Genomic DNA, 18,875 nt, shown 5'->3' with positions numbered 1-18,875 from the left:
GTAAAAGCCGGAACTTCTCTATATCAAAAGGCAGTGTTGTTCGCGAATTATTGTTTTGTTGTGTAATTATCGTTTATGCTGGTACGGAGTTGACTTCACCAACCAGTCACATCATTAAATGTAAGTTTAAACATTCACCAGTATAAACAGCATCTATGATTCTTTAAATCGTAGGTTTAAAGTCTTTTTTATTTTAAAGCTGTTCGTTTCATACATAATTTTTTCCATTGCACGTCATTCAAGTGATAATGGACAACGCGAGGTGACGGACGATATCGGAGTCTAAGTCAATGAGATTTAATTTATGACGATTGTCATAAATCAAATGTCAGAAACTAAGAAGATACGAAATAAGTGGTAAAAAGAGAGCATATTAAGCTGTTAAGAAAGTAAAAAATAAGGAAATGACAAGAAAAATGAATAAGCGATTCTGTTCTTAAAAAAGTACGTTAAGAGATAGATTAAAAGCTATTGAATAAAAGCAGAAAAGCATTAAAAAAATCCATGCACAAGCAGAATCTACCAAAAATGGTTTTTTTTTTATTTCTGTTTGATATCACTTTCCAATTTACAAAAGAAGCAAATGTAATGCATTTAAAAATAATAAAAAAATAATAAAAATGTTAAAAATGTAAAAATTAAAATAGTCCAATTTTTACATTCTTAAATGTCATTATATTTTTTTGTTTTTGTAAATTTGAAGTGAATATTAATTTCGTAACCCTGATTTTGTAACTCTTACCTAGACAATACACAATATTTATAAAATGTTTACAACATATTTGTAAGATTTATTTTTGATAATTTGTAAATATTTTTTTGTAATATTATTTTAGATTGGTTTGGGCAGATCATAAATATTTATTGTACATATATATCATAGTAAATGCTATGAAAATATTTAATAATGTATTATAATCTAAGTAAAAAATATTTACTAGAAATGTTTATACATATTTATCATAAATATTATATAAAATATGTATAAAATATTTATATAATATTTCAAAAAATAAATAATGAATATTTATGAACATATTTATTATATATTTATTGTAAATATTATATATTTATTATAATGACAGTGTTAATATCATTATATTGTCATATAATTTTTTATATATAATATCTATGCAACGACAACATAACGATATCGAATTATTTTTAATTACAGAATCGGGGTTAAGAAACATTTTTTTTGTACAACAACAAGAAAATATAATGATAAGAATGTGAAAATCTCTTAATTTTGATTTTTCGTACAGAATTGAGGTACAAGAATAATCAACTAAATTTTATTATATAAAAAGTTTTTAATTAAAATATAAAAAACATTCCAGATGAGTATTTCCGAATTAAACATCATGAGTCACAAGCACGTACGGAATGTATCACACGTGTCACATACATGTATCATACATAATACATGTAATATCGATTGTAAATTAAATAATCGTAATATTATGGTTTTTATCTCTCGGATCAGATTACATGTATCAATATAAGGTTGTAAAATCTTCAGACGATTGCACGATAGGATATAATTCACCTTATCTACGTTTTTCACGATTAATAGATATCCCTATCTCTGATATCAATATTGAAACATCACTGCACAATTGTATTGTAATGCCAGTTAGTGTTGCGCCAAAAGAGGATAAGAGCCGCTCAGACGAAAGTTGTAAAATTTTACGAGGAACGTTGAAATCAGCGATAATTTCAAATCAAATTTGCAATTTACTAGCTTTTCCCAAGTGCATCGAACTCTATAAAGAATGATATACACATATGTACGTATGTATACATATTATATATACGTAATAATTAAAGCAATCTTTTCTCGTGAAGCATTCGATTTTTGTGGAATGCAATAAACACGAAAAATAATGTTACGGATGAATAAAATGATTATTTTGTTCGACCGACTTCGAAAATTGAACCGGCCGTGTTCAACCGGTTTGGAATTCTTTGGTCTTTGAGTCTTTTATGGCTCTTTCTTGGTGCTATCAGAATTAAAGATCCCTTTTCGCGGAACAGTTTGCTGATTCATCTGAATTCGTGCCTGGTAAAGTCCTACCTGAAGAGCGAGATAACGAGATGACGATATTCGGACGTGGTCTTCTATGAAATGATTCAAACACAGCTGGCTATTATTTTAATATCTGACACTTTCTCAACGCAACACGATAGGGTTGTTTAGTCAGATAACGTTATCCTGCTGACGTTACTCGCGAACTATAATATAGTATTATAACATGATGTCTCACAGAGGTATCCTTATCTGCTACTCAGTCCTCGATAGCTTAAGCGGTAATCTGTTAAATATAGATTTAGCGAGAATAATTAATCAGCGAAGAGGCGCAGGTTTCATCACACTAGCTCTATATTTAGAGCACACGCTCAACGGTATACGATGATTATAAATGATTTACGATTCGATGCGCAGGATGAATGGAATTGGTGCACTAATTTGTATAATATGATTACATAATAATCGATGTTTTTATATTAATGGTACATAAATTGTAAATGAAAACACTTAATAAGATTAAAAATAAAGTGAAAATAATGGGCTATGAGCTGAGCTGGAGGCTTTAATGTTAAAGATTATATTTCATATTCTGACGAGGAATAGCATAAGCATATAATCCATACATCTTATATATCTATCTTTGTAAAAAATAAAATCTCATCAGATTATTCATGATGACATATGATTTGAATTTTTATGCTCATTAAGGTTTGCGATTTCAATAACGCTTTGTCAATTTTTATTTATGACTGACATCCAACATTATTCACGATTTATTCTAAATTTATATTTAACAGATTACCGTTTAGGTTATTGAATAATGAATAAGAACCTCTACGAGATGTCATATATTAATGTTTGCGAGTAACATCAGAAGGTGACGATTTATCAATTTGTACGTTTAATTGATATTTTATACTGTTTTCTTGATATTGAAAATGACTTGATAAAGATCAAAATATTCATATATTTACTATATAAAATATTTATTATTATATTTAAAATAAATTGTTATTCCGAAGAGTGAAATGTGTATTCTTAAATATTGAAAATTGAGCCATTCTTTTTCAAAACTGATTCAATGGTCACTCTTTTTACACTCCAAAGAATATAGAGAATATCTTTAAGATTAAAATTTAGCTCAGCTCGTGGTCCATTATTATTTGATTTTTAATAATATATAATAATATATTGGACATTAATTGCAACTAGAGATATTTTGTATATTGTAATTTTAAATGTATCGATTAACGTTATATAAATTGTTTGCAGGATATGCTTTGCGGTATATGGTATCACCGCAGTATTTTCCAAATATAAATAAATTAACATAAATTAATTATTAATTCATAATAATTGATTGTGATTATTTCACATGAATTATACATAATCTCAGTTTTTTAGTACAAGAATTTTGGCTTTTGAAGAACAGATGAAAAATATCTAAATTTAGTTTTCTACAGATTTAGTTTCCTTTTGACCTGCTCCGAAAAGAGAAAAGCTCTTCTTAAAGGCTTCCCACTAAGAACATCAAGGACACGCAGAAAGGGAAGGCGGTTTAGTAAATCCTCTGAATTCCTGAGCTCAGAAACGTGCTGCTTATTTTAAGTACTGGCACAGCATATAATACTATTACTACAGTAATTGTGCATTCACGTTGTAAGATCCGCGTACGTCTTTCCAAGTAAATGTCATGAGTAAACGGCGTGAGAGAGGTTTGCAGAATAAGCCACGTTTGGATAAAGATATTATCATTGCGTCATACAAATGCTTGTCACGCAATGTTACGCGTATAAAAAAAAAGGAATAGCAGTACAGTTTTTCACCGGTTTTCATTCATATGTTACGTAATTTTAGAACGTAATTTTGTGTCACTGACCCAAAGAAGAAAAAATGTTAAAGCAATTTGTAATTTATCTGCAGACTTTTCAAGGATGCAGCACGGCAAATTGACATAATTTCTACTTGCATTTCTCTTTCACCGTCTCATACAACAGATCTGAGTTCATAATTTCTACTTTATGATTTTAGTTAAATTTAATATATCTCAATAAAGAAGAGCTTTTATTTAGAAAATATAAATTATGATTTTATGAGAATTTATGACATATAAAATATATAAATAATATTAAAAAATCGATATTCGAAATACAATTTGATTTGTAATTTACTTTAATTGTCATCTACTGTTAGAATAGAATAATATAAACATATTGTTTTAGCAAACACGAAAAAAACCTATTTTGTTTCATAATCAATATTAGCTGATATTAATGTCATTTTAGATTCAATTGAATTTTCATATATGTTGCATCAAAATAAACTCCAGATTAAAAGTTTATTTAAGCCCGGTTTCACCGAGCAACATAAGATCAACTTTAATCTTGATTTAATTATCTGTTCATTTTTTTCAGTGAGAATTAAAATAAGATAAATATAATCGTAAGAATTAAAAAAAAATAAACAGTAAGTTAAATTAAAATTAAAGTTAATCTTACATTGGTGGAATCGGGCTTTGGTTTGTTTCAAAATGTTACTTCTACCAATAATAAAGGTACAAAAAGCTATATATTAGATTTAATAGATATGGAAGATGTAGAAATATATTCCTCCTTCCTAACAGCTCTAATAATAGATAAAAAAAAAAGAGAGAACGAATGATTTAGCGTCGATCGTGACTGGATGCAGATGGATCAAAGTGCTTGAAGAATCCCACGCTCCCGCGGCATCGGTAGCCAGTCGCCATGGTAACAACCATGCGAGAGTCATGTCGCCGCGCGCTGAAGCGAACGACTGTGTCCGAGGCCCGCCGATGTCTGCCGAACGTGCCACGAGACGAAAAACCGAGAGCGGCCGAGCGTGCGCCGATCGTAACGAGGGAAAAAGCGAGAGACTATCCGGCGAAAGGGAGAGCAAGGAGGACGGATACAACATTAGGAGGGTGAGCAAAAGAGTTGTAGGTGGGGACGGAGCGAGAGCCTCCCTGCCGCGCCGCAGAAGCCAGCGAACAGTTTTCGGTCCCCGACCGGCCAGCAAGTTCCAGGGTAAAGAAGGAAGGAATAGTACGGTGAAGACGAGCGAGACGGAGAGGACGATAGAGGGGGAGGACTAGAGAAAGAGAGAGAGAGAGAGGGAGGCAAGGAAAAGGGAGCAGCTCGTGGAACGCCGCACGGCGCGCCGTGTCCTCGCGTGCTTGTGTCGCGGTCTCGAGCGCTCAGCGCAGCCATTACGACAGAGAGCCGCTCGGTGACGCTCGGTAACGCTGTGTAGTAAGTCGCGAGCGCGACCATAGCGTGACCACGTTGTTGTTACATGCGTATATTGACGCAGTGAATCTCACCGACGCCGTCTGCCGCGTAGTACGGGGCGTAACAGCAGAGGGTAAGCACGTGTGCGCACGCGAGAGACAGAACGAATTAACGTAAGGTCGATCGGCCGCCACCGTTGCCGCTGCCGTCGCCGTCACCGTCGCCGCTGTCGCCACCGAACTCCGAAGGGGGTTGGCGTTACGCGAGTGAGAACGAGGAAGCGCGGAAGCTGCCGAACGCGCACGACACACGGCTGTCGCGTCGTGGAACCTGGAGACTGTACAAAACGAATTCGGTTTGTGACTGGACCGGTTGGCGATCGAACGCGTGTGCGTGAGTACTTAGGGCGAGTAGTCGATTGAGAAAAAGGAAAGAGGGCTAATAACGCACAGCCGCCGCCGCCACCGTCGCCACCACCGCCACCATGTTTGACGTGTTCGGCTCTGTAAAGGGGCTGCTGAAGCTCGACGCCGTCTGCATCGATAACAATGTATTTCGACTGCACTACAAGGCCACCGTAATCATACTGATCATCTTCTCCCTATTGGTGACCTCTCGACAATATATTGGCGATCCGATCGATTGTATCGTCGATGAAATCCCGTTGCATGTGATGGACACCTACTGCTGGATTTATTCTACCTTCACGATCCCGGATCGAACCGGTATAGTGGGCAAGGACCTGGTGCAACCGGGAGTTGCCGCGCACGTCGAGGGCCAGGATCAAGTCAAGTATCATAAATACTATCAGTGGGTCTGCTTTACCCTCTTCTTCCAGGCAATCCTTTTTTACGTTCCACGCTATCTCTGGAAAACGTGGGAGGGTGGCAGGATCAAGATGCTTGTGCTGGATCTCAATTGTCCGGTAGTCAGCGAAGATTGTAAGAGCGATCGACGTAAATTGCTGGTCGACTATTTCAGCTCGAACCTGCACTCGCAGAATTTCTACGCGTATCGCTTCTTCCTATGCGAATTGTTGAACTTCATCAACGTGGTCGGCCAGATCTTTTTCATAGACTTCTTCCTGGACGGCGAATTCACCACGTACGGCTCCGATGTCATCAAGTTCACGGAGATGGAACCTGAGGAACGTATCGATCCCATGTCCAAGGTGTTCCCGAAGGTTACCAAGTGCACATTCCATAAATATGGTGCATCTGGCACGGTGCAGAAGTTCGACGGGCTCTGCGTGCTGCCGCTCAATATCGTCAACGAGAAGATCTACGTATTCCTCTGGTTTTGGTTCATCATCTTATCGATCCTGAGCGGTCTTAGCCTGCTCTATCGTGCAGCAGTAGTACTTGGCCCGAAACTACGAAACGTGCTGTTACGAGCACGCTCACGTCTCTCGCCGCATGACCAAGTTAAAATCATCAGCGACAAGTGTCAGATCGGCGATTGGTTTGTCCTCTATCAGCTCGGCAAGAACATCGATCCATTGGTGTACAAGCAACTCGTCGCTGATCTTGCAACTAAGCTGCAAGGCAAGGAGAATGTGTAACATCAAGCAATCGAGAAGAATCTTTTCAAGGAACGCTTCCACCCAAGTCCTCTGGAAGGTTCCTCGTCTCTCTCCCCGAGTGATAACCCTGCTCGACATAGGGAAGAAGCAAACGGTAGGATGTCTCTAAATTGGAGATGAGAGTAAGAGATAAATGTAGAGAGAGAGAGAGAGAGAGAGAGAGAGAGAATGGGGGAGAAAGACAGCCATATCGATAATGCAGATATAAAACGGAGGATCGGAAAAATCATAGAGTTTTAGGCTAAATTGCATCGACGACTGTCTGATTTAGGATTCCGCTTTCCTATATATTTTATTCGTAATATACAAATAAGGAAGAAAGATAGGCTAATTAAAATTGCTTTTAAATTAGTCCTTCGATTCGAATTATCACGATGAACATCAGAGATGTTCTAAATTAATTCGATTAGCGTCAATTGGATTAACCATTTGAGTAGGCGAATGTTAAACTTGTTTAGAATTACGTCGATATAAAAAAAAAAGGAAAAAACGAAATTTAGTCAGTTAAAATGAGTATCTTTGACGAATCGAGATTAATAATATTTTGTTTATTTCCAATTTGTAGTTAATTTAGTAGATTTAAGGTAATAATCAATTAATTATATATTATTAATTAACGATTTCTTTCATCGACGTAGAATTTAGATCGGTTTCTACATTTTTTTCCGATACTAATTCTGAATTATTGCAGGATCTCAAGTCAATCGAACTAAAGTCAGTATTAGTGTCGGTGCAATTTGGCCCTGGATAGTTAGGCCAAGATTTTTATGTCTCGCCGTTCCTCTTTCGCGCGAGTACACACTTCCATTCGACGTCGAGTTTGCGAAGACAAAGCGCGCAGCCCGCCGTCCGTCTCTCCACGTCTCTCCTCGTCTTCGCGTCGAACTCTCCTCGTCTTCGACTCCTTTCACCTGTGGAGAGTTTCCCATCGATTTTATACGCCGCTCATTCCACTTATTTTCTATCTTTCGTTTATTCATTTCCTTTATTTATTTTATCTCGCGCGCTCCTAGCTCGAATTCGTGATCTGAATGTCAACCACACGTATCGAACTCTGACAATTTATTGTTTATTTATTTGATTTTAACGAATTGTGTCTCGTACAGCAACGAGTAACACAAGTTGTCGGATTTTGAATTCTTAAATAGATTCCTTGTTTCTTTCTTTAATTGTACAGTATTTTTTTTCAATTTGTAAAAAATGTCCATTATTTAATACATGATTTGATACGGTTATATTAATTAAATATGATTTTTTTCATATATTTAAAAAAAAATTTAGGTTAATTTCAGACGAGACCGGAATTATTCTCCTTTATTTTTATTAATAAAAATTCTGATCAAGATAAGCCTAAAAGTTTAGTTTGCGTATATATTATGAGGCAGTTCGAGTCAACTGATCATTTTTGCTATAACGTACAATTAATTAGAATTATGTAGCTTCAACTAGCCTTCTCACAACTCAACTCGATTGTTTACATTCATCATGCGTAATTACGATAATTAATCGATCAAAAAAAAAATTAAGGTGAAATTTATTCCTTTATCTTTCGCTTTCGTTAAATTAACACACGAATTAACACCGAGTTGGTATTTAACGCAAAGACCGGAGCGAGTTTGTTGGCCTGCGTCACCGTTATCGTTTTCATCCACGCGTGTACTTTGCTAGCAGAGTTCGCACGCAACCGCGGATAAAGCTCCCTCGACACGAACGTCATCGCACACGCGGGAAATAAAAAATTCAGTCTTCCGCGAAACACCTCGTCGCGTTATTGCGCACAGAAAGAACGGTTTTCCCGAAGTGTCTACAAATTTAATTACAATACAGATCTAAAAATAAAAGTTTTGGACTTTTAAAATAATTATACAAAGGACGCTTAAAACTGATTTTTTTTAGAACTTTTTATTTTTTGTTAGAACGTTTTTTGACTTTCACTATTTAAAAGTATCGAGCAAGTGAAAGGAGCTCAATAATTTTTGCGTAATCTTCTTTACAAAATGTTCATATATTTCTTGTAATGCTTATATACATAGATTTTTTTGCACCATTGCTGGAGTTTTTTTTTACGTATTTACATAATTATTTTGACAGTCCAATAAAATTATTTTCGGATTTCTATATCCGCTTAAATTGTTTATTAAATAAACAATGCATTATAAACAACGCGCGTGTTATACTTAAATTGTACGTTTTTACCAATATAGATTAATTTTAATCTTGGTTTAACTTTTTATCTTTTCAAATAAATAAATAAGACTTAATGTCAAAATAAATCAAGATATCAAAGGCACATAAAAGTCGAACGCGCCGAAGTTTCACGCGCAAATTTTTCTATCTTCTTCTAATTCTGCCATCGTTTCCACCAATTGTAGTTGATAGAAATGGACATTTGCAAAATCGTTCTTCCCGTGTACATTCCTCGCGCCTGCATACCTACAAAGTCTCGCATACTCGGAGCGCGAACCCGTACGTCCCGTACACGAGTAAGGTACACGGAACGGAATGACGATCAGCCTCGTAAGAATATGCGCGGGAACGAAGAAAATATGCGGGGAGGAGCCGCATGCCCGCCGGGGGGTTTCCATTGTCACGCTCAGCGCGAGCGTGCGGCGGTATGCTCGCATATTTTCGAGCTTCGCCGTGCGAAACGATCGTCCCCGAGGACGGGATTTGTCCTTCGACGAAAACGAGGAGAGAAAGAAAAACATTTGTGACAGAGCTTAAAGAAAAAAAATTAAATAATAGAAAATAGAAAACATCTCAGAGAGTGCTCCCGGCACTCTCGGAAGCCTTCGTTCGTAGACTTGGATCGTGTGATAAAGCGGGGGACGGCGTTCGCGTGCTATCTTAGCAACTAATTCCTGCCTCAGCTGACTTCTTCATATTTTTCTTCTACATAATTTTTTTTTTTTCTTCTACATAATCGAATTGAGCGTATGTCTCGAGTTCGGCGCGCGAGATCAAGGGCCAGCAACATTCTGTAACGCGTAAAGCAGGGACCGGACGTGCCTTTCACGGAGAGATTTATCTCTCCGTAGGGAGTTGGTGAGCATATCGTGAAGGATTCAACATCCGGCGGGTGTTCGTACCGGTTTCTCGGTTCGCGCCGCGAACTCCGAGGTATTCTCTTCGATCGCTTTCACACACAAGAGAAAACGATCGCGCTCGCCGCCCCCCGCGAACCTAATCTAACTTTTCATTTCTTCATGCTACCGAACACCATGATCTTTCTTATATCCTAGAAGCGTGTCGTAGAATGCGCATGTACATTGTAGGTTGCTATATGTTAGAAAGAGAGAGAAAGAGAGAGAGAGAGAGAGCAAGAAAAGTTCACTTGTACATGTATGTGAGCATATCGAGAGAATGAGAGAGAAAGGAGAAGAGAAAGAGTGAGAGAGGGAGAGCTATGTATGAATGTATGTGTATATGCATAAGTGCGTAGATATTAATTAACGTGCGTCTTCGCGTTTCGTCATTCCACGCACAAAAAAGACGTGCCCGCGATTTTATACGCGAATACCGAGAAATTAGATGATAGACTAAGTTACAATTGACGTGCTGTATCTCGCGCGCATTAGTTCTTTTTTTTTTATATAACGTAAAATTAATGTATATTTTTGAGGGAACCAAGCTGTAACGTCATAGATTATTCTTCGTCAATTCCTTTTTATAATACGGACTTACAATGTATGTAAAAGTGATGTGTCGAGGGACCATGTTATAACGCTACAAGTATATTTCTACGATTTTTCTCTCTTTTTTTTTTTTTTTTTTTTTAATGGTATATAAGACTGGTACCATGAATTGGCGATTAGTATTGTAATACCGCAGCGATGTTTCAACATAATGTTAAAAATGTACTGCGCGTAAGAAAAGAATTTTTATATTAAGTAATTTATGCGCAATGTAATTACGTGAACGAAGAAGTTTGCTTTTAGTTTACTCGTCCATCGACATCACATGTGTTTCAAGTGATAGTTTAGAATTTAGATATTTCAATACGTATAAGAGGTAAATGGAAAAAAAAAGGAGAGCACTATCTTTTACCATTTGTATATTCTACACATAAATTGCGAGCGCGAACATCAGTTACTTTAATGTCCCACACTGACGTCTTCACGTGGAATACCTAATATCGCATTACTATCCGAGACGAGTACTCTGACTCGCTTGTATTATTCGACAAAGATTGAAACGTGACGACCCGACGGTGCCGTATCAGCGGTACTTTCTGCTGCTTCGTCAGTTGTGCGAGCGTGAAAAAATTAATGGCTGAATTTTATGACGCTCTAGACGATTGTTCAAATATTATCAAGATAACGGCATCGAGATAACGATAAAGGATTTAAGTGTGCAGGATATGAATATTATGTGGAAAATACGGTTTTGCTGAAGTATCTAAAAATTTTGCTGGATAAGATTTGAAAATAATTTTATTGAACTATCAAAAATAAGTATGCTTAGGTCGTTTAATAGAATTTCGAAACTTTTTCTAGTATTCTACTTAATTTTACTTGATTCTAGTATATTACTTGTCTAGTATTCTAGTACTCTAACTTTTCTAATATTCTCGTCATGCTTGAGTTTTCCACGTAGTTGTTTTAATGATTCGACAAAATTATTTTCAAATCTATACATATATATTTAAATTTTTAGATACTTCAGCAAAATCATTTTTTCCGTGTAGTATTTGAATTACGTTAAAACCTTGCAATTTATTCGTTAGAAAACTGATATGATTGATTTAAACTCATTCGACAATCCATGTTTTCTTATCTTAATCTTGTATAAATATAATTGTATATAAACTGATATATCATTATGTCTCGTATCTCTTTATCGGCATACGCAATAATTGGATCAAGATTTCCTTGAAAAGGAAATAAAATTCTCATAAATGCAGTCTACAATTTGTACGTTGAAAAAATAAAATTTTAGAAATCTTATCTGTATGATATTAATGTAGACTAAAAAATATGATATACAATATCTGATATATTGCGTCATATCCGTTTTGAACGCATAAAAACGCCTATTTTCGACAAAACGTGTGTAAAACATACGAATGGGTAGTGTTATAGCGCTAAGAAATTAGAGAGAAAGAAAAATGCGACGCGCGATTTATATTATATTCGCTTCTTTGCCATCTAGAACATTTCCACGAGAGATTTATGCTCAAAGTAAGACTGCCAGATAATCGAAACACTCCACGTCGCCGTGATTTTGTATCACCTTTTAGATGTATACGTGAGATAGAAATATTATTATTAACGACAAACGCGCAACGCTGTTATTCGGTATCATATCGCGTATTTTCTCCGAGGCACCAACCTGTCGCCCTTCAGTTGGAGAACGCTAGAATTCGCATAATAATAATATTATTATATACATCTCTTTTTTTCGTCGGTAGATGTTCTTCCCTTCTGCCTCGCTTTATTTCCGTTTCTTTTGCGCCTATAATGATTGTCTTTTAGTCAGCATTCTTTTCATTGTCATTTCTTAGAGAATTGACTACTCGCCATGTGTATTACACCTAATAAGTGCCTGATTAGCGTTAGGTACAAAGTGCATTCCTTTCTATGTAATCAATTGACATTCCAGGAAAAGACTGCGATCCGAGCGAACAAATCTACATTTTCTATTGTACACGTCTCTTTTTTCACCTCGTGATGTTACTTTTAAAAGCCATCAAATTTGTAATTAAAAGATTTTTTAATTTAATACAGGTGAAATTCTGAAGGAGGAAAAAAGGGACGTAATTTTTATGGAAAAAAAAAAATGCACTGGCATTCCGTTGATCAGGTTTGATTAAGATCGAAAATTACTTATTTCAAATTAAAGCTTAACAAGCAGTGTTTATCTGAGCTATAGTTGCACACGATCGAGTAGAGACGGATATCCATGTGCATTTGAGCCGAGATATGCATAGTTGTAACGGAATTATACGCCGTATAACTAACCAAAAGTGCCTGCATCCTGCCAAGCGTAGATAAGAACTCTCGCTTCCTTTCGTTCGTGATTTTACGATATGGCGCTTCCAGTGGTAGGTGCATCATAATAGATAGGATATCATATGCTGTTGAAATACATATTACTTCATCCGATTTCTGTTCAACCGGAAAAGAAAAAAAAATGATAAGGGAAGGGTCGTTCAAGCACGTACTCTCGTGTCTACTGCAACAGTGATAAGAAAACAAATATATATAGAATAAATATATAGTATCTCTATAAAGAAAAGAAGAGAGATATACGAAGTATATAGTAGATGAATAGTATAACATTCATTCGAATGTATTGAAAAGCGCGCACAATATCGATAAACAGGTAAGACACATGTTGCCTTCCTTATACATTAGAATTTCTTTTTTTTCTTCTCCGTCATTGATATATCGATGATAATTTATAAGAATAGGTAGGAGTAGGAGAGATAATATGCTATCTGCGATATGACGATAGGGCTTAAGAAACGGTAGTTTTACATCACGTACACGTCGTCGGCGTTGAACGACGAATGTCGTAACGGGTGTTTATTATCCGTGATCGATGTAATTTCGGCGAGTTTTCTTCACCGACAGACGCTAGAAGAAAATGAGCTTTTTTACACCGCTGTCGTAAAAAAAAAAAAAAAAAAAAAACGCACGCGGAATCATTTCCGCGTCGCGGGATATGATCTCGCACCGAAATTGCATTGGTCACCAATACCGATCCAATCGTCGCAATTAAAAATAATGTAACAGGTCCGAGAAAAGGGCACCGTGCTTACCGGCACACATTCAAGAACGAAGAACAAGGAACACGTCGCATCCGCGTAGGAAATTATATTCTTATATATGTATCTTTTACTTAGTATCGTCTCTTCGCTCTTCGCCCGCGTGTGAATCGAATGTGTGGCCAGAGAACACTGCCCTCCTAAGGAATGAGAATGTTATATATGAATATATATATACATATATATATTTTAATACGAAATGTTTTCTCTTGTGAAGTTAAACTAATAAATATCAACGATTAAGTAACGATCAACTTTGTCTTAACTTTTTTTTTTTCATCTTTGGTAACCTCGTTTCTCCGCTGACAATTCGCGCAATGAGCGCGCTCGATTTTTGTAGGTCAATGGTAAGTAAGAACGTAGGTGTGGAAGGAAAACTTGTTTCTAGAATTCACTATTCGAGCAATTAAGATAAAACGATATTAAACATGTCTTATATTTAGTTAATTATACGTGATAATTGAATTCCTCAATTATTGTAACTACATACAGGTTTCAACAGATTTGAAGTAAGTATTATTTCAGGAAAAATAGGAGATAATTTTTTTATCTGTCATAACCTTTTTAAAATTAAATATTAAGACAGACAAATAGAGATAAGTTAAAACGATTAAAGTGACTTCTCATACAGCGCAGAAGCTTGCAGCAACATTTGTAATATTGAAATGTCTATTATTTTTAAAATAAAATAATCTTAAAACACAAATAAACACATTAAGTAAATAATATGAAATAAACAAAGTAACATAATATATAGTTTTGTTTGTCGACGTCGTGTATTATTGGTATACAATAATATCTCATCTCAGTTATCACATAAATATTTTCGCGAGCGTTACGTCAATATTTTTTCTCTAAATTTAGCACAACGACGCAACGAGGCAACGTATCCCGTAATTAACGGGAGCAGCAATAACGTGCAATAGGTAATTAAGATGCAAATGACAGTCGTAAAGATCACCGGGAATCACGGTGATACGATTAGCTGTCCTTAATATTAGAAACGACATGTCGCGACCTTAGTTTTTCTACTTCCTACACAGCCACCGATTTCATTACACAACGTGTCGGGAACACGTAGATGTGGGGGCTCGTTAATCAGGGGGGCTACTGCACGTGCGTGCCACCCTCCGCGATTAACGAACGAGAGAGACCTGGAGCGCGCGTTGCGCGTTGCACTCTCGAGGTCCAAGCAATTGACAAATCGCTTCCCTCTCGCGATCATCAAGGTACGTTATTGCACTTGAACCGTAATAACGAACTAAATTTTCTCGCACGGCAATGAAATTGGCCGTCATTATCCGAAGGGGAAAACCGCGAATCTAAACTACGTCGAGTCTTGAAATGCACAATCGAAATATTAGCGCATATTGATGAATATCGATTGTGCTCTTTTAATATAATATTTTAATATCATATGTTATACACAATATATGTTATATATTATATGAATTATATCATATATATATATGACACAATATGTTATATATTATATAAATTATATTATGTATACATTATGATACCATGTAGATTATACAAGTATTATATTTCTGAAAATTAAATTGTATTTCCCTGCTTACAAGTTGTCGCCGTATCATGCTTACAAAGATAATAGATTAAATCTGACCGTTACACGTTGTCATTGTAAATGGTGACAATAACAGGAAACATTTCGATTTTTATCACATAAACTAAATTTTGGTATTGTTTAATTATATCTTAATCAATTATATCTTAATCAATAACAGGAAACATTTCGATTTTTATCATAAACTAAATTTTAGTATTGTTTAATTCTTAATCATACCTTCTTGATAACAATTATCTAATCTACTTTTTGAAATAAGGCAAAAATAACTTTTTAGTTTGAAAAGATATTAACTAGAATACATACATAAAAAGTCGTTAGTAATAAAAAAAGGAAGAATTAATAATAATTCTGTTGAAATAATTAAATTATGCAATACAATATCAAAACTAATATAATTATTATTAATACTAATATAGTATATTGAGAATAATGTAACATATCAGTATTAAACATTATGTTCTTAGTGAAAATTTTTCTCGGAATTTTTTCATATAATTTTTCAGAATTTCTATATAATTTTATAACTTTCTCACATTTTTTAGACGAAATTGGAACACTTCTTAAAAAAATCTAAATCTTTTTTCACAAAGAAATTTTCACATATGTTAATTACGGAATATCGTAAGATTTCTAAGATTTTTTGTAGATGTAATTTCTGAAATGTTATAAAAAATTTAAAAATATTTTTTAAAAATTATGAAATGAGAAATTTCAAAATATTTCAGAATTCACTTGTATGAAAAATTTTAAGAGAAGATGTAAACTTTCTGAACGTTTCTGAGTATTTTTGAAAAATGTTCCAATTCGTATAAAAATTATGAGAAAAATTTTCACCAGGGATATATCCGTTATGTCACATCGTTCCGATCTTTTTATTTTAATTTTTATTCAGAATTCACCATGTAATTGTAGATATCTTAATATACTATCTCGTTGGCGACTTTATTAATTATATGGTGCGACGTCATACGCATTATCTCGGATGTTCATGAAAGGGTATTCACACAACGACATCTAACAAATTAGAGAGCTACGTTATACAATACGTTATACACGCTCGTTACACGCAGCCTGACTCCACGCACGCTGGACTGTATTTATCCCGAAGGAAACGTTCATCTCTGTGACGATTCGTCGCGCTGACTTGCATACCATAGCAAGCAGACAGTAATCTGACGTTAACGACCAGATCGGAATAATAAAGTGATGGCGATCACGTTACATCGCACGTGTAACGTGACCGGCTAGACGAGCAGCATTTTCGGAATCGAGCAGAAACGTGAGCTGAATTCGCTTATATTCGAAGACGTGAGTAAGATTAGCGACGCTAATGGAGAATTTAGAAATCTACCTTAGAAGAACCTGCCTCCCGTGTCCTTAATAGAGAACTTTAAGTTTCCTTAGAAGGAAAACTTGCTAATAGGTTTAAATGAGAGGAAAGACAGAAAAGAGGAAAGAGAGAACTTGCTAGTAACGCTCTAAGTCAGTTTAAGTAAAAGGAGATTTACGTTGGAAAGATACAAAATATCTCACTATTTAATAAAACAGATTAATATTGCGTTCTATATATATACATAATATTATACATTATCGCTTCCTTACTTTAAAAGTGATACAACTGCAATAATGTTATTTTTCAAATTATTATGAATAAATTAGGTATAAAACATTACTTCATCAATCACCGAAAATTAATAAACTTTATTGAAAAATCGCTAAAACGTCACCACTCAAAAAAGATAATTTAAAAAAATCATCACAACTCAATAAAGATGATTTTTTTAAGAATTATGAAACGAAAGTGACAAAAATAACATTTGATTATGTTAAGAATATATTCTTTTTGTCGATGTTATTTGATCAATAATTTTCTGTCAAGTTAAATAATTTGAGAAATAATCTGAGAAACTTAATTTTTTTAGTTATGTCACTTTTCATATAACTAACAATTATAAAATTAAAAAGGAAATAACTACAATCGCGATGATTTGAGGATCATTATTCGGGGCCCCGAGCAAATCCGTCACTGCAAATTGATATATTCACGTGTATACTCGCGGTGGTGGAACGTGATGCGAGTAAACAACGAAGATGTAAATTCAGAGAGACAAAGAGAAGCAGTGGCACAGAAATAGTCTAATAAATTAATCTCAAGCCGCTTACAAAGTATGTTCGCTCGACGTCTCTTGGCGACTTGCTCGTGCAGCCGATCCGAAGTATTAATTAATGGATCGAATGAAGACGAAGGAGATATAACGCATGGGATATTTTAATTTTAATTTAGGGCCCCGGAACAATATTATACACACGCGCCATTGATCAATAGACTAACTCGTAAGAGATAATTATTTATTTACGAAGACAAATCCATTTGTTCCGGGAATAAATCATTGATTCTCACAAAGTAATCTACGAGTCCACGACGATGGTCCACAAGTAGTGTTGCGTGTGTCGCAGCACATCAGTGACCATCAATTAAAACTGAAGTTGTAGGGTTGCTTCTTTTAATTCCTGATCTCAGCTGACGTACGTTATTCAGCTGGTATGTATAGCAAGCTCCAATTACAAATCCAGCTATTAACGAGCGAATCATAGGAACGAAACGATACGTATATACTTACGATATGCGAGTATACAAAGGTAACTCGAGTCACACACGACGCCCATTGGATGCGTTACGTATTTCTATGCTTGTACAAGGTGTCAGTTGCTAATCCGGTGGCATTTATAGCCACGCTAGAATTCTTGTCATTCCCAGAGCCAAGTATCATTCCTGAGCCACGTCGCTGCAAAGTAAATCTTAGGTTCATACGTGTTGCTTGAAATCTCCAAAAATTGTTGTACTGAAAACGAGAGATAAATATTTATTCAGGCATTGAAGAGAGAGAATGTAAAGATACTGAGTACAAAAAGTACAAGCGACGCGAACAGACCTCTCGATGCATCAGTCTCGTTCCGAAAATTTCGAATGTTGACTCTGAAATAGAGCGTTAGAGAAATGATTCAGGAATGTAAGTATCATTGTGTCATTTTTCATGGCGTGGTCATCATTCTTATCATTCTTCGGAGGAAAGGAATTTTTGTCGCGCGAGCTTTGATTTTATTCAAGATAACGCGTTCGCGTGATCGTGAATCAGCCTCGTGTTTATCATTTACGACATTCAATCAGTGTCGACATTCGATCAGCAAGGTAGGATTTATTCTGGAACGACATTCCCAAGCGAGTCTGGCAATCAGATGACCGCGACGAGTCAGCCAGCGAGCGTTCCGTTTCGATTTGACGGCCCCCCTTCATGAGCATCGGACGTGTAAGAAGTTCGGACGTCGAGGGGCTATAGGGGACGGCAAGCTATGGGAGGACGACCGCCAAGGGTGACCGCTACACCGGCAAAGAGTACGAAGAGGCCGCGCGAGGAGAATGAGGGGAGCAGAGCTGGCGAACGTCGAAGGTGGGACTTTGACCGGCCATTGGCCCCGGCGAGTCAAGCCGGCGGCAGAACGAACAAGTCCTCGAAAGAAAGGGTTCCTGTCCTCGCCCGTCCACGTCGACGCTCAACGTCTACGTTGTGTGCTGCGCGTACAGCAAGCAAGCGCCACAGTTGGTCTCCATCGTCCAGCTTGACTAGCATGGCTCGCTTGCTGTACACGCTTGC

General features: G+C 36.0%; 1 protein-coding gene and 1 long non-coding RNA gene across 4 annotated transcripts in view; one reads left to right on the top strand and one right to left on the bottom strand.

The window, feature by feature from the left end:
• Positions 1-18,875, bottom strand: part of LOC105146207 (uncharacterized) — a 175,257-nt gene that overhangs the window by 5,035 nt on the left and 151,347 nt on the right. Inside the window, exon 3 of one of the 3 annotated variants that reach the window (XR_015544579.1) lies at positions 13,192-18,008. The exons of 1 other annotated variant lie outside the window; for it this stretch is intronic. This is a non-coding gene — a long non-coding RNA (uncharacterized LOC105146207). Of the gene's footprint in view, positions 1-13,191; positions 18,009-18,875 lie in introns of those variants that run through there. One more of the 3 variants, XR_015544572.1, reaches the window with a different exon arrangement.
• On the top strand, positions 44-13,885 carry Inx2 (innexin 2). Its single transcript, XM_087404516.1, has 2 exons — positions 44-120; positions 4,721-13,885. Exon 2 carries the CDS (start codon positions 5,765-5,767, stop codon positions 6,839-6,841), a length of 1,077 nt encoding a protein of 358 aa, XP_087260642.1. The 5' UTR covers positions 44-120; positions 4,721-5,764; the 3' UTR covers positions 6,842-13,885.

The sequence above is a fragment of the Acromyrmex echinatior genome, chromosome 3, assembly GCF_024713525.1.
Source record: "Acromyrmex echinatior isolate Ae372 chromosome 3, ASM2471352v2, whole genome shotgun sequence".
NCBI lineage: Eukaryota > Metazoa > Arthropoda > Insecta > Hymenoptera > Formicidae > Acromyrmex > Acromyrmex echinatior.
The sequence above is the reverse complement of the archived record's forward strand: the minus strand, read 5'-3'. Positions and strand labels throughout refer to the sequence as shown.